The sequence below is a fragment of the Cololabis saira genome, chromosome 15, assembly GCF_033807715.1.
Source record: "Cololabis saira isolate AMF1-May2022 chromosome 15, fColSai1.1, whole genome shotgun sequence".
Lineage (NCBI taxonomy): Eukaryota > Metazoa > Chordata > Actinopteri > Beloniformes > Belonidae > Cololabis > Cololabis saira.
Window position 1 is genome coordinate 12,776,602 of NC_084601.1, and position 20,474 is coordinate 12,797,075.

Genomic DNA, 20,474 nt, shown 5'->3' on the forward strand with positions numbered 1-20,474 from the left:
CTCTCCTGCAGCCTCGGCTCTTCTGCTTAACTTCCTTTTCTTACTGGTTTTAACCTTTGGTTGTATCATTCTGCAGACTTCCAAAAACTCTTGACTGAAAGCTTCAAGGAATCTTAAACAGTGGAGTCTTACCTGAGACGGTAGTCTTCAAACTTTACTTGGATTTTTCTCGATCATTTTTTTTTCTCCCATTGAAGCACTGTGCCTGCCATCGTCCTACACGCGCTGCTTCTGCAGAGGTAAATATAGACAAAAGAGGCTGGTTTTAGCTCGCCTCAGTTTTGCTTCAATCCCACACCACGGAGCAAGAAAAATAAAATGGTCCAGTGGGAGTCGCTTCGAGCACTCTCGCACAAAGAGACAGAGTCTCAAGTTACTGAAGGAAGCTCCTTCAAAATAAATGAAAAGAAAAAGAGACGGCGTGTGGCTGTGGAGGGAGCTAATGCCGTAGGATATTTGCTGCTGTGAAGTTGGCCTTGATTTTGTCCAAGATAACAGCAGTTCACCTTTTGGTGACCTCTGCTGTCTCCAGGAAAGTGAGAGCACAGAAGTACCAATGATGAGTTGTCTCTTGTGGGAGTGTTCAAGCATGAAAGCTGCTGCAACTGGTTTCTTCTCAAACATATCAGCTTCAAGTCACTGCAGAAATCTCCTTACTGTAGTGAGGGACTCATCAAACAACTTGTCATTGCGTTTTCCTTTGAGGAGAGCTCATATGCATCTCCTGAAGATGCTGGGGATTGAACCCAGGGCCTCATACATGCAAAGCACGCGCTCTACCACTTAGCTTCTTCCCCTTCAGCGACTAAATATGAGACGAAGGTCATGATGTCCATCTGTCTTCAGTTGGAATTGTGTCGTTCATTTCCAGCCATCCAAACCTGATGGATGGATTGTAGAAAAAACCTCATTACTGCATCGTCAAAAATACAAACTGGTGCATCTCACAAGTGTTCTCTGGGTCTGCAGTACTTTCACAGCTTTCATTTTCCTCCTCTTATAAATATCAAAATCAGACACAACCACGCTGGTGAACTTTTAACCCCGAGAGTAAAACTACTCAGGAGAAGATCAGGCCCCTCAGGGAGGTATTTTTCTTAATTTACTTCCACATCAAAGGAAGTGTCTTCCTCATCACCTCAAGTGCACAACAAACCACTCGTTCTCTAAACTGATCTCACCTGATCACCACCAACAACAAATGGCCTTATTTATGCTATACACACTTGCTCAGACTGCTTTTCACCAACATAGAACCAACAACAACAACAAAAGTAGACAGATGAAGGTGATTCAGTGACATAAAGAGGACGTCTGAAAGGAAAATGCTGCCGTCGGCTGATTAAAATGTAACTAAAATCAGGAGTTATGGGTGGATGATGACGGATGAGTGTTCAGCTGCTTCTTGACACATTTCCTGTCTCACAGAAACAGGACGACTGCGAATGCTGAGCAGTTTATAAATACAGTGTTCTTCAGTAGTTCATTTCAAAGATGAGCTTCAGCACATTCAGCTTGGATACTCTCTCCAGCTCAGTGTGAAAAAAAAGATAAAAGTGTATTAACATCACAAGTATATTGATTTTTTTCTTTGTAGTTTGAAGGAGAAGAGGAGGTGAGGGTTCACGTCTCAGAGACCGATTCTCTAGGTCGACTGCATTCACAGTATAAGCTGCATGTATAAGCCCAGCTAAAACGTATTTTCAACAATGAAACAAAGTGTATTTTTATTTTACATGTCTGTTTTTTTTTATTTAAATTGCCAAATTAGAGGATTAAGAAAATTTTGAAGCCATAATCCCTCATAAATCTAATTTACTTCACATTAACATTACACTAGTATAAATATTTGAGGAAATAAAAAAAAAACAGTAATTTATTGATATTAAATAAATATCTGATATATCCACCATGACACACGTGGAGACGGTAATTTAGTATTGAGTCAGACGTCGGACCGCAGCATCTTCTGAAAGCACATGTGGACATATTTGGACGAGATGAGCAGAAGGACATCCCGCACACAGATGAGGACGAAAGAACATCGCTAATGGAGCCTTAATATCTCGCCTATAAAAGATGTATTAACTTAGCAACACGTGAGAGGATTTAATGTTTTTCCAAGGAGCCTCTTGCAGCCAACTCTGTGGTAAGACGCTTCCCTGACGGCGTCTCATCTAAGGGCAGGTGGCTCACGTCTGCAGGCTGCACTCACAAACATCTGCAGCACCACAGGACGGCCAGCAGCTGGACAGGAGGAGAGAGAAATTAATGGAATTGATTAAAAAAATTGTTTTAACTTTTTCAATTGTACAATTTTTAAACATGTAAAGCACTTTGTGCTGCATATAATGTATGAAAAGTGCTTTATAAATAAAGTTTGATTGATTTCTTGATTGATTAACCTCCTTTGGCCAGAATTCATTTCAGTTTGCTGCTGCTATTGGAATCATCTGCAGCAAACACTTAAACTTCATCCATTCATCCCATTCTCCTCCTTCAAAAATACACTCCCAACATTCATCTGTGATCATTGCACATGTTTGTAACTCTTCCGGACCAGTGCTACCACTTTCTACTCATATTTTCTATGTGTTTTTATATATCGTGTTTGATTGTTTGTTTCACTGTGATTGTATGTGTTTGTCTCTTTGTGCTGCCTCTTGTGCAGGTCGTCATTGTAAATGAGAAACTGTTCACAACTGACTTACCTGGTTAAATAAAGGTTAAATAAAATAAAAAATAAAACAAAAGATTAAGTGATGGATCAGCGAGTGGAGTTGGTTGACGCCAAACTGGAAGGTCGGGGGATTGATTCCAAAGTATTTAACAATTTGTTTCACGCATGGAAAGGTTTTGTAAAATGTGAATGTTTAACATCTGAAATTTAAAATGAATAAAACTGGGATTTCATTGAACTCCCACAGCAATCTTTTGTCTTTTACCTCATGTTTTAAGTTCAAAAGAGAAGATTTAATCTCCCTCGCACTACTTCCAGTCTCTAACCATTTCCCATGGAGCAGTGGGTCGATACAAGCGAACTTGACTCATCCTAATGAAACAGCTTTCCAGTGATGCACTGAACTCATTGCAGCAGAGGAACCTTTCTTGTTTGGACGTTAATTAGAGCTGGTGTACCTGTGCAACACTTTGATTTATCATGGGGATTGGTGAAATAAAGCAACTGTTGGGCTGGATGTGGAAACCAATTTCAAAGTTGCATTCATTTGCCTAAATCACATTTTCTCACGTTGTGTGGGTTAATGCAATCATGTGGCCCTGACGTCCAGGCCTGCAGGCCTGCAGCCCCGGGTGCTGAACTCGGAGGCAATGCTGAACGTTCATGTGCTCGTTCAGAGTAAAACTTCCCTGTCGGGGTGCAGCCGAGGCTTTACTTCTGTGGAGCAGTAAAACTTTGCCCTAAACTGAAAGAAATACCTATACATGATAACCAGGGAGCGATGGGTGACTTTAACTTGATTTTGATCTCCATGCTGCCACTTATGAACCTTACTGCAAACAACAGTGTATGGGCATGATTTAAGGGTTTTGCAGGTCATTTAGATACCAAAACCCAATCATACAGTGTGTGCGACATGTTAGAAATTTGAGACAAGTTAGTTATAACTTACTTCAGACTCAGTTCAGCCAGGAACTTATAGTAGCCCCAGGGTCGAGTGAATAATAATGTAGCTACGAAGGATATGCACCTCAGCCTCTGATGGATCATATATTGGACAAACAACTCCAGTAATGAGAGGCTCGGAAGAAAAAAAGCTCAGGAAACAAGCTGATACAAATGGCAAGTGGGAAAAACTAAAACTATCTTACTTACAGTAACTTCTCTCTGCCATGCAGCTAATGCTTGGCACCATTAGATTTGTTATTTGCTCATATTAGATGACATTTGGTCAATAAAATCCTCAGTCAGAGGCTGATCTGTGGCATCGTATTTGATTATAAGAGCCAAATTAATTTGTTGGGATTGGTTTCATCTCTCTGAAGACACGCACCTCACTGTCAATCACTTTAAGAGGAACTAGTCTGTCTGCCCGACTGAACTGACCCTGAAACGGTATCGGTCATTGCTAATGGGTGCATAGGCCGGATGAGGCTGGATGTGGAGGCGACGCGCCTGCTGTGGAAGCTTGTGCGCCCATGTAATCACATCCAGCCTTAATTTGATGTGAGTGGTGTTTTTCACCGACGGAGGATAGGAGCGGCACCCTGCTGGCCGACCTCAGGGCGCTGTCGCACACCGTTTGAAGATGTGTAGAAGTTGTAATGAGGTCAGCCAAGTCTCTTTCTACCCTGCTTTTCATGTGTAAATGTACATGCCCCCCCACACCGCTCTCACGCTGAACAGTGAGAACCTCAGTATCTTGCACATTCACGTATGAATAAGGAAGGCTAAGGTTTTATGTCAGTACTGCCACTGCTTTAGCACTTCAAATTCCAAAAAAAGAGCGCCACCAACAGGTGAGTAATCTAACAGCTCTGTGATTTATAACAACAGCTACACACAAGTGTGAACCCGTCACAATTACCGTATTCTATGGACTATAAGCCGCTACTTTTTTCATAGGTTTTCAACCATGCGGCTTATACAAAGGTGCGGCTATTCTGTAGATTTTTCTTCCACCGCTCGGGGCGCTCTAACCGGAATTAGAATCAAAACTAAGACAAAATAAATGCAAACAAGAATACACTACTTCTTCTTTAGCAGATAGAAGTAGGTAGATTTCAAACAGATAAATAGATAAATAAATACCGGTTATTTTCTCTTGGTTCTGTCCCGTTTTAATCAGCAAAGTTGCTGCCGTGTTAAAAGACACTGTTAGGAAAGGATCTATTTATGTACAAACATGTACATAATTTACAGTTCAAAATGGTTCTGTACATGTAGTCATTATCTAATCTGACAACATAAATATCTGTGGCTTGCATATCTTTTTTTTTTAAAATAGAGCAGATACGGCTTGTATGCAGGTGCGGCTTGTATATCTTTTTTTTTTAATCATTTTTTTAAAAATAGAGCGGATGCGGCTTATATGCAGGTGCGGCTTATAGTCCAGAAAATATGGTAAATGCCTTTTGTGCAGTTTTTGATTTGCTGTGTGCATTTTCAGCACCCACTGACGCAGATAATGGAAACTGATGAGCTGATTGGTGTTCAGTTCTTTGATACTCAGCTCTACGTATGAATCCGTGTGCGTGATTTGAAGTGAACAGTGAAAGACCAACTGGCTTGTCATCAGTGCAGCGTTCAAACGTCAGCATCACTGCTATAAGAGATAACTGTCTACACAGCAGTGCATGTTTAGGAAGGCGCTATTAGTTTTACTGGTATCCAGGTTTTGAAGCAACACGTGGTGCAGATCCACCTTTCTGCGGATGACCTTGTTTATTCCAGCAAGGCGACGCCAGACATAATAATGATGAATTACAATTGTCCTCTATTGAACACATTTGAGATAGAAAATATGATAAAAGAAGTTTCACATTGTTAAGCTGCAAAAATCTTGTCACTCTATCTTGTGTTTCTTCTTGTAGTTGCTGAGTTTTTCCAATTCGGACCATTGAGTCAAATGAGTAATCCACTCCACAGACTGGCCCTCCTCAGTCCACAGCACAAGACGGCTTTCCGTCTGTCTGTACGGAGCTGTTTAAATGTGACTGTGATTGGAGCAAACGCTTAGAGGAAGATGAGATAGGGAGAGAGAGTTTACTACTTTGCCCAAGGGACCATCAGACAGATGCTGTTGGGCACTGAGGTACATTTTTAATGAACACGGAGCTCATCAACATCCATTACTGAGTGAACAAATCTCCCCTGAAGATGGAGCGGAGCTCAGTGGCAGTTCCAAGGCCGGGTGGTGGATAGAGCCATCAAGCAGGAAATAGTGTCATAGTGTCACGGGGAGAGAAATATCTGGTGACACAGCCACGCATGTAATTAAGAAACCCAGGCACCAAAGCCAAAGGTACACAGAGAGAAGAGCAAACCCAACACTTTAAAACAAAGGCTTGTTCTTGGTCCTAAAACTCTAATCATTTGTTCAAAACTATCAATATACGTTTAATACTATTAATGTTTATGATTATTACCATTTTTGAACGGATAATGGAGCTTGGATCGCAAATATTGCTAAATTTAAAAGCAATAAGATTTAACCAAAGTATTCAAAGCATGTTTTTTTTTAATTTATGAACACAAGGCCAAAGTCTGAGTAATCTATAATAAAACGATAAGATCAGACTCTTTATGTGGTTTACGGTTCATGTTCATGTTTCTAGTTTCTCCAGAGGCTGAGAAATTAAAGGTTTTAGTGGGAAAATTTTCCAGAAAACCGTCTAGGTTTCTCAACCTACTTTAGCATAGTTAGGGTGCCGCACCCCCAAAATAATTGCACAAATTGTTTTGTACAATTTTAGACTGAAATAAAGGAAAGTAGTACCTTGAAAAAGTTTTGGCATTGTATGACCTCTTAACATTTAGCAAATACTCAAGTCTTAATCAGCTCATTATAGGTGTGGCTTGTTCAAAAAGGATTATCAAGGCCCAGTGATGAGAATTGCCCAAGTTCCTAATTGTAGTACTGGAGACCAAGGTAACTATATAGCTAGACAATATATCCCTTCGGTTTTATCTGAATTCAGCTGGAGATGGTCTTTAAGACAACTGGTTAGTTTCTCCTGGTTTCTGGGGGAGGGTAATTGAGTATAATAAGGTCATGCAACTTTTTGGAACAAAATTTGTTCTGAACATGGCTCAAAATCTTAGAATCTATTCCTCAAAAGGCAGGACATATATATCTTTTATACTTATACACCATATTTCACCTCACAACCCCAGGCGTAAATATAGGAAGAAAAAGAAAAACTTCAGAGACGGCTCAAATATTCAACATATCTGCTGGTACTCCAACACTTTTCCAGGATGAAAGGGCAAAAAATTCCCCCCAAAATGAAACCACTTGCTCCAAAAGTGAACACAAACAATTTTTAACTTCAAGCCCTCGCCTTTAGTTGTAATTCTAAAACTAAACACTTAGAGAAGCATTGTTTTAATCAACCTTTGCCTTAGTGTTGCATGAGTGACGTTTTAATGAGCAAACATTTCTGCACAATGTTCAAAAATCATTTGTATTTTGAATAGCTTGTGCAAAGATGTGACCGTGATCAACGTTGCAGTAATTTGAGTATGTTTAGGGTTGTTTAGTTTGTTTTATGTATTATTTTTTAGCTGGTTAAAGGATGATTCTTAATGAAAAACTATTACAAGGGAAATTTGTCCAGTTTGATAAAACAAGTGGCTTTAATAAAGTAATTCAATAAATAAATCCCATAAATCTACATGGTTTATGAATGAAGAGAAGAACATCTTACAGTTTTTTAATCTTTAATGTAAACAGCAGTTTTCAGGAGCTTTGAAAAATCCTAAAGAAAAACATTAGAAGGCATTAAATAGGAAGGGGAAAATATATAAATCATAATAGAAATAACAACCATTATCTGTTTTTAAATAAAAACAAAAAAACTCTAAATTTCTGTGGCCACATAATCTGGTACACACACACACATACACACAAAGTCAACTTCCTTTGATTTACCTGGCTGTTCACAATTTTAAAATTACTAAATGATGAGCATCTTACAAATGACAAATAAAACAAAAGCTCAAATATTGCTTAGGAATGATGTGTACAGCAGTTTTTACAACAAGAGAGACTCGAATGAGTGAAAGTGTGTGTTTGAGAGTGTGTGTTATGACTAACAGCCACCGCGTGGGTGTGTACATTAAGCAATAAGCATCAGTGGGATAATAACAGCAATATTCAAAAAGAGAGGCCTTTTAATTGTAGACAGAGGTTAGCTTTGACGACCGATTGGTTAGAACAGCCTTCAGTATACGTGAAGTAAGACAGCGTAGATAGAAGAGAGTTGGTCCGTAAGTGTAATCCAGCCTTTAGTTAACATTTAGCTGCCACAAATGAAGAGTGAATGTGACAGATAATAAATACATCTGGAAGTTCACAAATAAACATACAAACAAAAGGAGGACCCAAAACACTTCCCTTTCTTTCTCCTTGCTCCTGAACTACACGCCCACCAGCCAGATCCCTGCAGCCGTCTTCCCTCCCTACAAAGCCCTGAGAGGGGGAAAAAAGAAGAAAAACAGCCAAAGAAGGGGAATAAGATGACATTTCTAAGCATTTGTCTGCAAATGTTTTGAAGCATGTGACGGGGCTAAGAAGAAGAAGAAGAAGAAGAAGAAGAAGAAGAAGAAGAAATGTAGGAGAAAGGAGGAGAGTAAAGAAGACGATGCAGGACGACCAATGACGGGCCAAACGAACGCTCCCTGGCTTCTCATCTCCATGGCAACCTGATGACGCTGCACTGAACCCCAAATCACTCAAGTGCATCAACTGATGTGATCATGGCCCACTTCCTCTCTTTAAAAAAGTCTAACGAGAACCAAGCAGAGAATAGTTCGACAAGTAAGTCCTCCCTTTAAATCACAGTTCTTTTTTGTTTTTTTGTTGATTTATAATAAATTTATTCAATCCAGTTTATCAGAAAAGGGGTTGGTCCAGTGAATACAGAAGGTGCAGAGTTTGCTTGGTTGCAGGCTCGTGGGGGGTCGTACATCTAGTTACAGTCGTAAACAAAGTCGTAGTTGCTAGGTTCTTTGGGAATTGGGGGCGGGGCCTCGGGAATCTGGATGTTCTCTAGATCCAAGAGGCGGAGCTTCATCTCCATGGAGAGCAGAGTGTCCATGTCAGATTTGGTGTAATCACTGGTCATCTCCTTTCCCAGGAGGGCGTTGAGGCCGTCCGTCCACACACAGTACTGCGGAAGCAGATTCAGAACAAAAACACTACGAGTTACAGCGAGCATGATGTGATTTTCCAAAGACAAAAGAAGCTGCAGACGGCACATAAAAGCCATTCAGCTATCAACAAAAGCACGATGTGCTTGTGTACTCAAGGCAGAAATAAGAATAAAAAAAGGAACACATTCTTCTTTCTGCCCTAAATACAAACTTCTGTTTCTCAAGTCAGTTATTTTTGGTTCAAACATGGAGGAAATTATGTGCATTATCCTTTCATCAGTGGATATCTGTGAGCCACATACAGTCTCTGAAAAGGAGACTCAGAAGAATGACAGGCTTTGTCTGTATCTTTTCATCTTTTTTAATGATGAAGTTTAAAGTTTCAGTCAGCTGCAAGCCAGAAGTCCAGTGCTGGATGCGTAACAACATCAAGCTCAGCAGGTATAAAATAAAAAAGTAATGCTTTATCTGTGGTATCTGACACGTGGATATACACCATAAATGACACACAGCTTTTTTTTCTCTTTACGCGAGGCATGAATTCATTCTGTGTGACACCGTCAACAACCGCAGGGGTGATTTCCACCGGCTTACCTCATGCTTGTCAGGAGCAATAAAGTTTAAGTATTCGTCCGACTCGTAGAGGACGGAGAAGGCCAGCTCTAACACCTCCTACGGAGAGGAAAGGGTGAAAAGTGGGGAGGATGGAAGAGAAAGTTGTCAAACACAGTGACAGGGTGGGATCGTGTGAGGTGAACTCTTGATGAAGGCTAAAACGACGCACTTGAAGGGTCAAATTTGTCCACATCAAATCATGGAGAAAAGAATAAACGTAGTCATGTGGAGTTAGAAATACTTCTGCCAGCTCTGTGAGGCTTCTATGAAAGATCATGCCGTTTATTATCTACGGGCTCCTGTCCTGGCTCAGCTCGTTAGTCTGAAGTCCATTTGGTGTTAAGAGGATTCGGGTATTTATTTTATAGGCCTGTGTTTATAGGCCTGTGAAAAATCGATTTTCCGATTCTAAATCGATTCTCATATTAATTCCTAAAAATCGATTCTTATGTCTAAAGATCGATTTTTTTTTTTTTTTTCCCATCATTTTCGCCAGGTGAACTTTAATCCCAGTAGTCGGACACACAGTTTGTCATGACACTTCTGAAAAATGCCAGGTGCTTCATGGCAATATGTGTGTGTGGTGACAGAATAAATTAGATAAGCTAAAATGATTTGTTTACTGCATGAACTGTTGCAATTTCTTTCTTTTTTGCACTTTAAATGGATATTGAAAGGCCTGTTTGAGTTATTTATTTCTTAGTTATTTCACAATAATTATTGTGAAATTATTATTTCACTAGTTATTTTACAGTCATATAATTCAGGCAACAGCTCAAAAAACATTTTAAATAACACTAAGCCAAATCAATATCGAATCGGATCAAATTGAATCATGATAAATCGATTCTGAATATTAAGAATCGGAATCGAATCGATTCTTGACATTTGAATCGATCCCCAGCCCTATTATTTTACATCTTTTTTGTTTTAAAAAAAGTCATCAAGTGAGGCTACCTGCTTGAGCTGCCGTGACTGCAGTGGAAATGAAGCAGTGGCTAATTTAATTCCCTCTTTCCCACAACACCTGTACTTTAACCTGGTTGCACATTTGTGCACCTGCTATTTAGATGCAGATTATATTTCACGCCAAACTGGACCAGTGGCACTTTGCATGAATGTTAATAAGAAATCCCAAGTGGTGTCTAATAACCCGCTTTACACATGTAGTCCTGTCTGAAACGCTGGTTTGGATATAAAGTGGGACCTGCAGAGGTGTCTCGGTGGCCGGTATCTAACTGAGGGGGCAGAATATGCTTGGCATTCATTTGGAAAAGAAGTATTACACAAACGATCAACACGACAGCTCTGGTGTGACAGCTGCACAGATGACTCTGGCTGTCCTTGTAATGAAAAGGCTCCATAGTCTCATTCTCAGCAATGGCACAGGGGTGGTCGATAACACACAGGGCCCCCTCAGGCTTTTTTCCCTAACCTGCACTTATAAATAAAGCAATAAAGTTGGCAAAGGAGGGAGGACACATCTTCCTTTGTGTGCAAAGCTATTAATTCACGCCTCAATATATCAGCCGGGGCTGTAGATCTGCAGGAGGACCTAATGACGACGGACAGGATGCCACCAGATGTAACTGTTGCATCAGAACAGCAAATGTTCAGCATGTTTCCGGCCCTTTTTGTCTACATGTAGGATGTTTCTGCACCAATGCAGACTGATATCTTTGTGCAGATCACTGAGATGCCAGTTATTGTGGTATTTCTTGAAGCAAACTTTATGTAACAGAAACGATATTATGCAACAATTCCAAATAAAACGTGTCTCCTGGCCTGGATACACACCCACCCCACTCATGTGCTATTGCACGTGTTTGCATGCACATCCATTCACACACACACACACACCTTATTTTGCTTGAGGGCTCCCTTCTCCTTCATGTGAGGACAATCTTTGCCAGTGATAACAGCTTTGATATCAGCCACGGGCACTGCAGAGAGGACAAACATGACTTCATAACAATAACAACAACAGCACAAAAACAACAACCCTCTAAAAACTGTGTCATCCAGGATGGGGGCTCTAGTTTATCCTAGTAATTAAAACTTAAAAGTTCTCCACAGATCTGCTGCTGTCCTATATCCAGAAGAAAAGCTGGAGATAAAACTGACGGCTTGAAACTTAAATTCCAGCATCTATGAATGTACTATGAATGTATTCACTAAGAAGTTAGGAAGTGCACATTTAAATCACTAGTGTGAGCTTTAAATGCACATTATGTCATATCGAATGTAAAGGTAAAAAACAACAACTTGCCACTCACATTTGTCCTGCAAAGAATCATGGGCCACTTCACCCTGAGGACTCTCTTCCAGATCTCCGTAGTGCAGGACTTTATGGTTCGGAGACAGACGGCAATACCAAAACTTATCTGGAGGAAACAACGAGAAAGAAGGAGAAATGAGAGACGGATCTAGTGGAGTCGGGACATAAGCAGTAGCTGGCTAACAGCATCATATGGGCCGTATGTGCGCGAGTCATCAACGCGGGAAAAAATGACAGAAAAATTATCAGCCAACAAAAAAAACAAAAAAAAACCCTCCAAATTTTTACATGCACAAGGTATTTAGGAAAGACACAGGATCCAAAATGGTTCCTTTGCACTGCAGCATAAAAATTTCATGTATGAAAAAAAACCCTCTTAAATGCTAACAACATGGCACTTAAAATGCACAGATACGGAAAGAGAGGACCTGCATTTGTACACAACTTCTTAATGAACCTTGCTACACGCACCATTGTTGAGGCGGGGACGGTCTATGCTCGGGTGTCGACGTTGAGGAGTCCACACATGCACACCCCGTTTTAACTTCTCAGCAGCAGAACATCAAGAGTATATTAAAGCAGCTGCTGTATATGGCTCCAGTAATTAATTAGCCTGCTGAGGATCTTCAAGACAATGTGCTCTTCACACTTTAATGCATGCACATACGAGAACAAAGGCTTGGAGAGGAGAGCGGGGATCCAGATACGCACAGGTAGAGGGGGGAAGAGGGATCTGAGTAGGAATGACTGATCAAGGAGGGAGCAGGAGGAGGACACAAAAAAAAAACCACATAAAAAGAGATGGCAGATTAAAAAAAAAAGAGGTTGCAGGAGTGCCGTGGAGAAACGGCATCTCCTGAGTCCTCAGAAGGCCACAGATGGTGTACAACATAGATTATTATTACCTAGTAATAATAACATTTTTTAATTCTCCCGTTAGAAGTTGAGTTACTACTTGTGTACCTTGAACCTGGGAAGTTTATCTATTAATACATTTAATCCAGCCGGACGCAAACATTATTGTATCCTACTGTGAGAAGACGCTGAAGCAAGAATGAGGAAAAAAAATAAAATCATAAATCCACTATTACTCACTTTGATTTGAGTTATTGAAAAAAGCTCTTTTTACCTTTTAAATCCACATTTTATGCGCACACAAAGACAAATTTGACTCAGAAGGGTCATAGAAACTTAAAGAGACGGATCAAGTCTGGAGCAGATGAAATCCTCTGTGACTGAAGAGCAGCAGATTATGCAGGCTCCATTCTGCCCGCGCTATTCCTCTCTTTCCTCTTTTCCACTGCTCCCTTTTTGATGCTTCAAGTGGCAGCGAGTGTGAAATGCATTATTAGGAGCGATAACTGGAATGCGCTCCCATCTAAGCTGGCTAGATTTTAAGTGTGGGTTTTCTCCCGCTCTCCTCTCCTCTCCTCTCCTCTCCTCTCCTCTCCTCTCCTCTCCTCTCCTCTCCTCTCCTCTCCTCCTCTAAGTCACAGAGAAGGAGCACCAGTGATGTATAAACCGAACTGAGAAGAAAAAAAAGAGGCCAGAAATGTGTGAACGAGATCGTTTCCAACAAAGACATCTGTCTTGTGTTACAGTTAAGAAGAGAATACCATGCTCGATTATTTCGCCCTCACATTAGAGCGTGAGGTTCAAGCGCTCTGCTCGTCTCTCATTTCACTTCTCAAGGTATTAACGAAAATGTTTCTTGACAAGTGTGTAAAGGGGTTGGTTTATAGTGCTTTAGGCTTCATCCCTTTTTGTATTCCTTCGCTATATACAGTAAAATGAGAATGTAAGCACATTATCTGTCAATTTTAAGCTGGAAGGTTTTTAGACTTTAAAAAAAAAAAAACAACCCTGAAAATATGTTCTTGTTCTTACCAGAACTTAAAACCACTTTAGTGTTTCATCCCTTTTCACACACTGGCAGAGACAGTGTGTAAAAAAACTAAATAACTCCCCAATTTCAATAGTTTCTAGATTCACATTTAGCAGCAATAATGTGAACGTGAGATCTGGACTTCCACTGGGGAACCATTATTATTTTTCAGCCATTGGAAGGCTGGTGTGCTTTGGATGTTTGTCCTGGTGCAGGAGTTTCAGCAGGTGGACACGTGCCCTCACGTTTGCCCCTGGCGACTGCAAAGTGCACAGGTTCTGTGGGTGCAAACAAGCCCCAGCCATCCCTCCCTTACGGTGTTTGCTGGTGGGCAGCTACAGTTGATTCTCTAAGATATTTGCTGATGTCTTTCTTGCTTGGTGTTGTGTAAACCACCAGAATGCTGCAGACCAGAAAAATAGAGGCGCTCACATTTGTTGATGATCGATTAATGGTCTGATTAACGGCACATGGCTGTTCCCGAGCCTACTGAAGCAATACTACTCTGTTCTTCACACACTGCCTTTGGATTTTGATTTAGTTTTTCATAACTAAAACAAATGAGAGCACAATCTGCCACGCGGCATTAATCATCTGTGGCTGTAGTCACCTAATTTAATGACCAGATGAGCTTTATTACTGTGAAACCTTCGAGCTGCTTCTGTTTTCTCGTGACTTTATTGATACAGACGGGGAAACACGGAGAGGAAAGGGTGTGAGCTGCATGACTACGCAGCTTTGTTTTACAGACTCAGGGAGCCAGAGGACTTCTGTGAGATCATGACAGCAGATTCACAACAGTCCGGAGCTTCAAACACGTCTGCAGAGGAAATACGTCCTGTGGGATCTTCATAAAGAAGACGGACAGAGGTGATGATGACAAAGAACAAAAGTGGGGAAGACGAGGCGTGAAACAGAAGAAGAGAACCCCTGCAGGTGGAGGAACTCAATGTGTATTTCTCTTGTGTGTGTCTGATTCGTCTGCACGAGTGTGAATGCTTCACATCTCACCTTGCCTCCTGCGACTGCTGATTTTCCTGAAGCAAGTTCCGTCACACAGCCTGTTGAGTCTCTGCTGTTTGATCAGCTCCATGATCTCCGGCTGGATCTTTTCCCTCAGCTCCCTGCAGCGCGACAAAACAAATAAATAAATAAATACATCAGAATACCATTAACCACACCTGTCTGGAGCGGCACGGCTTTGACGGTGACCCGCAAGCTGTTACGAGTGTGTGCTAGCCACAATGAAATCTGGACCGTCAGGAGGAGGAAGACACCAAACACACACTTGTGCACTCAGAAATAGGTCACGCAGCATCCCATCAGGGTGGTCAGGGGAATGTTGCTCGTGCTTGGACTTCTCTCATTTATTCATGCCCTTTTGGTTGTTTGTGATATAAATGCATACGACACGTGTCAACATTAATTACGTATCTAAAGGTCTGGTTTCTTTGTTATATGAATTTGTTTTAAAATCCGGCTACATGCCCCTAACTGTGGATTCTCGGTGGAGGAGCGATATTCCAGACTTGGATTTAGATTTTAATTGGAATAACATCTGGTCAAATATCTTACTCACTTCTAGGAACCCCGACCATCAATTAATTCATTTCAATTATGTACATAGAACTTATCTAACTCCTCAACAGTTATGTGCAATGAAATTATTAAATACTTCATACTGTACTTTGTGTACTTCCAATGAAATTGGTACTTTTGATCATATGATTTGGGAATGCCAGGGAGTTTTTGAGTTTTGGAGGATGGTTGCTTCTAAACTCTCATTAATTTTTACTATTAACATTACACCATCCCCAACCATATTTTTATTAAATGATATATCCCTGTTACATTTGGAACGTACACAAAAACGCATCTTTCTTGCGGGATTAACAGCAGCAAAGAAAATTGTGCCTATGAGATGGAAAACTCCTCATATTTTAACATTCCAACAATGGGCTCTCACTTTCTTAGATATTGTGTATGTGGAACTCTTGACGGCCCGGCTAGATGGTGCAAGAAAGAAGAACATTAATACATGGTCTCAATTGGCAGAGGTGCTCCAAAACATGTTTTAAAATTGTACTTGACCTTATAAGGTGCTCTTCTTTGGCTTAGTGTATTGATGTGTATTTATATGTGGTATATTTGCGTAAATATATGGTACTTTGTCTGCGTATATATTGACACAAGACAAATGTGATAAAAAATAATTATGCATTATGTAATATGGTTGGTCCGAGGGGAGGAGGGAGGGAGGGTGGGGGTGATGATTGATTTGTATTTTATTTTGTTTTTCTGTGTCATACAAAAATATCATGTATGGAAAAAGACTATTATGGTTATCGGTTTTCAACTACTAAATGTTACATACATAAATAAAATAATTAATAACAAAAAAACATTAATTATGTACATCATCCGTCTGAGCAGAGCTACTTTCCTTTATTACCGTTGATTTTCTTCACTTCTAACTGACTTTGTTTTAGACTTGAATTCATCAATTTCTAGATGGCGTTTCTATTCCTCTCCTCTTTTTGCCCCACTTAGGCTCATCAGCTCTCTTCTCACCGTGCGCCCCCCCCCCGGTGATGCGTTTGCCTCGTCGGTAATTGTAGTCATTACGGTGATCTGTGGTCAGTCATTCAGTCCGACATCTTCAAAGAAACAGTTAGTCGGGAAGACGTGGCTCATCGCGAGGAAGGATGGGCGAAGACGGCGCTGATTTATCGCTTTACCAACACGCAAGAGTGATTTTGTTCTGGAGACTTTGGGATGGATTTAAGACTTTGTCTTCTTGGAACGCAGATTCAGTTTCAATTTAGATAATTTGTCTCGACCAAAGCAGAAAACCACAGGCTCTGGAAGCACCGCAGCGGTCCATCTCTGTCAGGGAAAGCATGTATCATCCCCACTTGGACCATCAGCCAAATACTATACATACAATCAGAGGCTGGGAGTTGGTCTACGTCTATATTCTCTGTATTAGATCTACTTGTTTTCTTTATGAGGTAAGAAGACAAACTTTCTGAAACAAAAGTTCTTCAAAGGAATCAGAATGATATTTTAACCTTCCAGCTCAGATTCATTGGATTTCTAACTTTTATCTACAATAATTTAAAACCTGAGTCAGTAATACAGGGAGTGCTGCCTATTTTATTATGTTTAAAACGGTTACTTTCAAGTTACTATGTCACATAACAGGATTTTTCTTTTCCAGTTATCTTTACATTGATGTCCTCCCAACCAGATCATCTTTAGTTTATCATAATAACAAATAATACGATCCAAAACCTGATAATTAAGCAAACATGTGAAACAAATGTAAACGTTTTAATGTGATTCTTTTCAGGTCCTTTTCAGGTCACATTTTCTCCAGCAGGATTAACTGTGCCAAAGTTTGTTCTCTTTCCCTCCCCGTATTGGTTGCTCACTACCCACCCTGGAAGAAGTAGGCCTAAATAATTCTGAGGGATTCTTCCACCCAGGTCACCAGCACTTTGAATTATTGGCCTCAGGCAGACGTTTCAGGTCTCTGAAAGCTCCAACTAACAGCAAATACCTATAAATCTCCATCTGTGTTATAGTAATGCCATGCAAGGTACATGCACTCAACACCACCTTTATCTTATAATCAAATGTGCTGTACTCTACTGTTTCTGAATGTCAATGTCTGCGTATGTGACTATCTTTGCTCAGGGTGTCTGCAATCTACTGTTTTTTGTTTTGTGTCCTTAAGTTGCTACGGTTTGTGTGTGTGTGTGTGTGTGTGTGTGTGTGTGTGTGTGTGTGTGTGTGTGTGTGTGTGATTAGATAGTCCTTTATTCATCCCTCAGTGGGGAAATTAACGTGTGTGTGGGTGTGTGTGTAATCTTGTTGCTTTAAATGTGTCTTTTAAAGGTCTAGCCTATTCTTTTTTATGCTTTTGATGTTAAATTATTTCTGCACTTTAAGGGTTTGTACTGCCAATTTCGTTGTACTGGTACAATGACAAAGACGATTCAATTCAATTCACTTCAGTATTGATTCAATAAACCTTTAGCTCGGCATTGATAACCATTGAAAGGGAGAGGCTTTGCTTGCAGCGACTTCTCAACAGCGCTACCTACTCCATTAAATCCACGAGGGACAAAACAATGTTTTCTATTACAGGACCCGCATTCATGATCAACTAGCTCCACGCGCGTAATGAGGTGGAGGGTCGTTAATGGAGTATTCACTGCGAATGCCATTCGCACACAATTTAGATTTAATGCATAAATTAATCACAAGAGGAAAGCAGGTGCAGCCCGCTTTCGGCAAAGGCTGCCATTTGGATGACAAATGTAAAAGAGAAAGAAGGAGCCATTACAAGTGTATTAAGCGCCACAGGTCTTTCTGCAGATGTAAATTACTGTATGCGCCCAAAAGAGCCGATGAGATGGTTTAGAAAATGAACAGCTGTGGATAACAACGTCAACATCACCATGGGGATTTGATTTCCAAATAAGCTTTGGAAGGACACGTTAGATGAACACAACCCCCCCCCGATGAGAGGGAGAACCTGCAACAACATTTCACCACTCACATGATGGGGCGTGACTGGAAGTCTTCCTGATTCATCCTCTCAGACTGGCGTATCTTCAGGATCTCTGTGTAGCTCAAGTTCTGCAGGCGACTCTTGAACTGGTCCAGAGAATTAGGCTTGAGAGTGAGCGCTCGCATGATCTGCTCCCTCACCACCTGCATGACCTGGGAACAGAGCAGAGGGCAGGTGAGGGTGTGGGGGTGGGAGGTGTGCAGGGGAGAGATGAGAAGCAGGCGTCTGCTCTCGCTGTGTGTTTACATGGAAGTCTAATCTCACTTGCTAATTTTTGGGTATTTAAAATATTTAAACTTTCACAAAAGAATCAGTGATGCAATTTTCACTCTTTTGAAGTGGAGTAATCCAATCTGGTGCACTAATCCTGAAGAGAAAACGAGCCGAGCAGAAGTATTCACCTACAGAAAGTGGCAGGTTCTGCCCAACGGGACTGCATGACATAAACAAACGCACCATCATAGTTGAAAGTTGTGATTACTTGTGATCTGCAATTGAGGTTAAAACTACGAGCAGAAATGTTTCTTTGGCTCTTGGGCCCTAAAACACCGAATAAAACCAAAACCAGTGACCAAAGTAAAGCCAGCACCTAAAATTAAGTTCTTTAAAAGGAGCATGAAGCAGGATTTATGAAAAAAATTCGTATACATTTTAAGTTTTCTAGTAATAATGTCAGATGAAGCGTTCCAAACAAAAAGAATGAGCCCTCTCTAGCGTATCTCTCCATTGCCTTGAACAGGCTGTGTGCTGCAAAATGTGCTGCAGTGCTGAGGCCGAGTTTCCCGCGCTGTCCTGCGGATGTGACGTCACATGACGCTGCGTGCACGTTCTCCCCGTTCTCCCGTGCCGGCTTCGCTGTTGGCTGCAGTACCCCCGACAGCCGTCGTGGCGAAGGGTGGCGCTAGAGAGTCATTTCTTAAAAGGAGCCTCATGCTCCTTTAACTCTTAACTTAATTTCAGTTCCAGCTCCTTTATGATGCAACTGTGCTGATTTTGAACACAGTTATTAAAGCTTACCCCCCCCAAAATGATAACAGCATTTTCATTTTTCTGCCCTTGCACTTGAGTCTCCAGAGGAGAGAGTTTCTAAGCTGAAATATTCAATAACAGCTGCTTCTACTTAGCTCTGCACTTTGACAACCGATTTGCATACTGCATAATTACAATTTGAGCATTAATATTACCAAAAGACAATGTTCCTTTCTTTTTTCTTTCTTGTGAAGGCATTAAATCGACAGAACAAAAGGGACTTGACTGAGCGTAATTACAAATAAAGTTTAGAAAATGACCTTTGACAATAATTTCCTCCTGGAACAGCAGCTGCCACTGTAGAAATCCTGGCAAAAATTTTGGCCATAAGAATAAACTTTTAATTTAAGAAGCGAATGCTGAGGGACAGGCATGCATTTCCAGCTTTTGCAGGCCGTATACATTAACATCAACTGTGCTTAGAGCTAGAATGAGTTTGGGAGGATGTTCGGTGCGTTTGTACAGATTTGGAAATGAACAATGAAATGCAGATGTTAAATGGAGTTTACAACCTTCTCCTGTATTGTGCTTTTTTCGTGTCTTTTGGGCTTTTCAACCTCAACAACGAGGCCGAAACCCAACCAAAAAATCCCAAACAGGGCTTTGTAATGTATTATTGACGCTGTTTGTTTGCAGCGCTAGCCGAATAGTCACCAGCCTACTCACCTCCGGACTCTCTCCAGCTAGATGGAGCCAGGACTGAGAGAAAAAAAGATCTGAGTGTCTGAACATGAGAGCAAACTACAATCCAGACAATTACGACAATACACAGAGCTGAGGATAATCTTCTTGAATGAGCATTAGCGGGATTCTCTATGTCAAAATGTATCATTTGGGAGGTGGAGCCAGAAAGAGGAGGAAAGCCTTTTCTTGTTCTAGATCTGATACCATCTCGAGACGAGCTATTTAAAAAGAATCTGTGTCCTGGGCTGTGATGATCTGTCGCCCCCTGAGAGTTAAGCGTTTAATATCAGCTTTGATATGGACGGCATCGGAGTGGACCCTCCAGGACGTTCATCACCAGGCTTTGTTTGCAGGCGTGTCTCCGTATCAGCCCATGCGATCGCTCTCCTGTTCGTTAACCCCGTGAATATTCATCACACTTAACATGAACACAAGGTGCTCTCTGAACGGAGGCTTAGGGCTCAGTCTCATCCTCTGATGTCTGATAACACCTTGACAGAGGTGGGATGACATCAGCGCTGGAAACAAACTTTTCTGACTGAGCTGGCTCATGATAAATTCATGATCT

At 41.0% G+C, this 20,474-nt stretch overlaps 1 protein-coding gene across 7 annotated transcripts in view; it reads right to left on the reverse strand.

The window, feature by feature from the left end:
* Positions 1-7,379: 7,379 nt before the first annotated feature.
* Positions 7,380-20,474, reverse strand: part of elmo1 (engulfment and cell motility 1 (ced-12 homolog, C. elegans)) — an 87,115-nt gene continuing 74,020 nt past the window's right edge. For all 7 annotated transcript variants that reach the window (XM_061742619.1, XM_061742617.1, XM_061742616.1 and 4 more), the window contains 6 exons: positions 18,182-18,345; positions 14,626-14,738; positions 11,728-11,835; positions 11,312-11,394; positions 9,431-9,508; positions 7,380-8,853 (listed from right to left, as the gene is read on the reverse strand). In XM_061742619.1, coding sequence (XP_061598603.1) covers positions 8,653-8,853; positions 9,431-9,508; positions 11,312-11,394; positions 11,728-11,835; positions 14,626-14,738; positions 18,182-18,345 — 747 coding nt within the window. In that variant the 3' untranslated portion in view covers positions 7,380-8,652. The remainder of the gene's footprint in view (positions 8,854-9,430; positions 9,509-11,311; positions 11,395-11,727; positions 11,836-14,625; positions 14,739-18,181; positions 18,346-20,474) is intronic.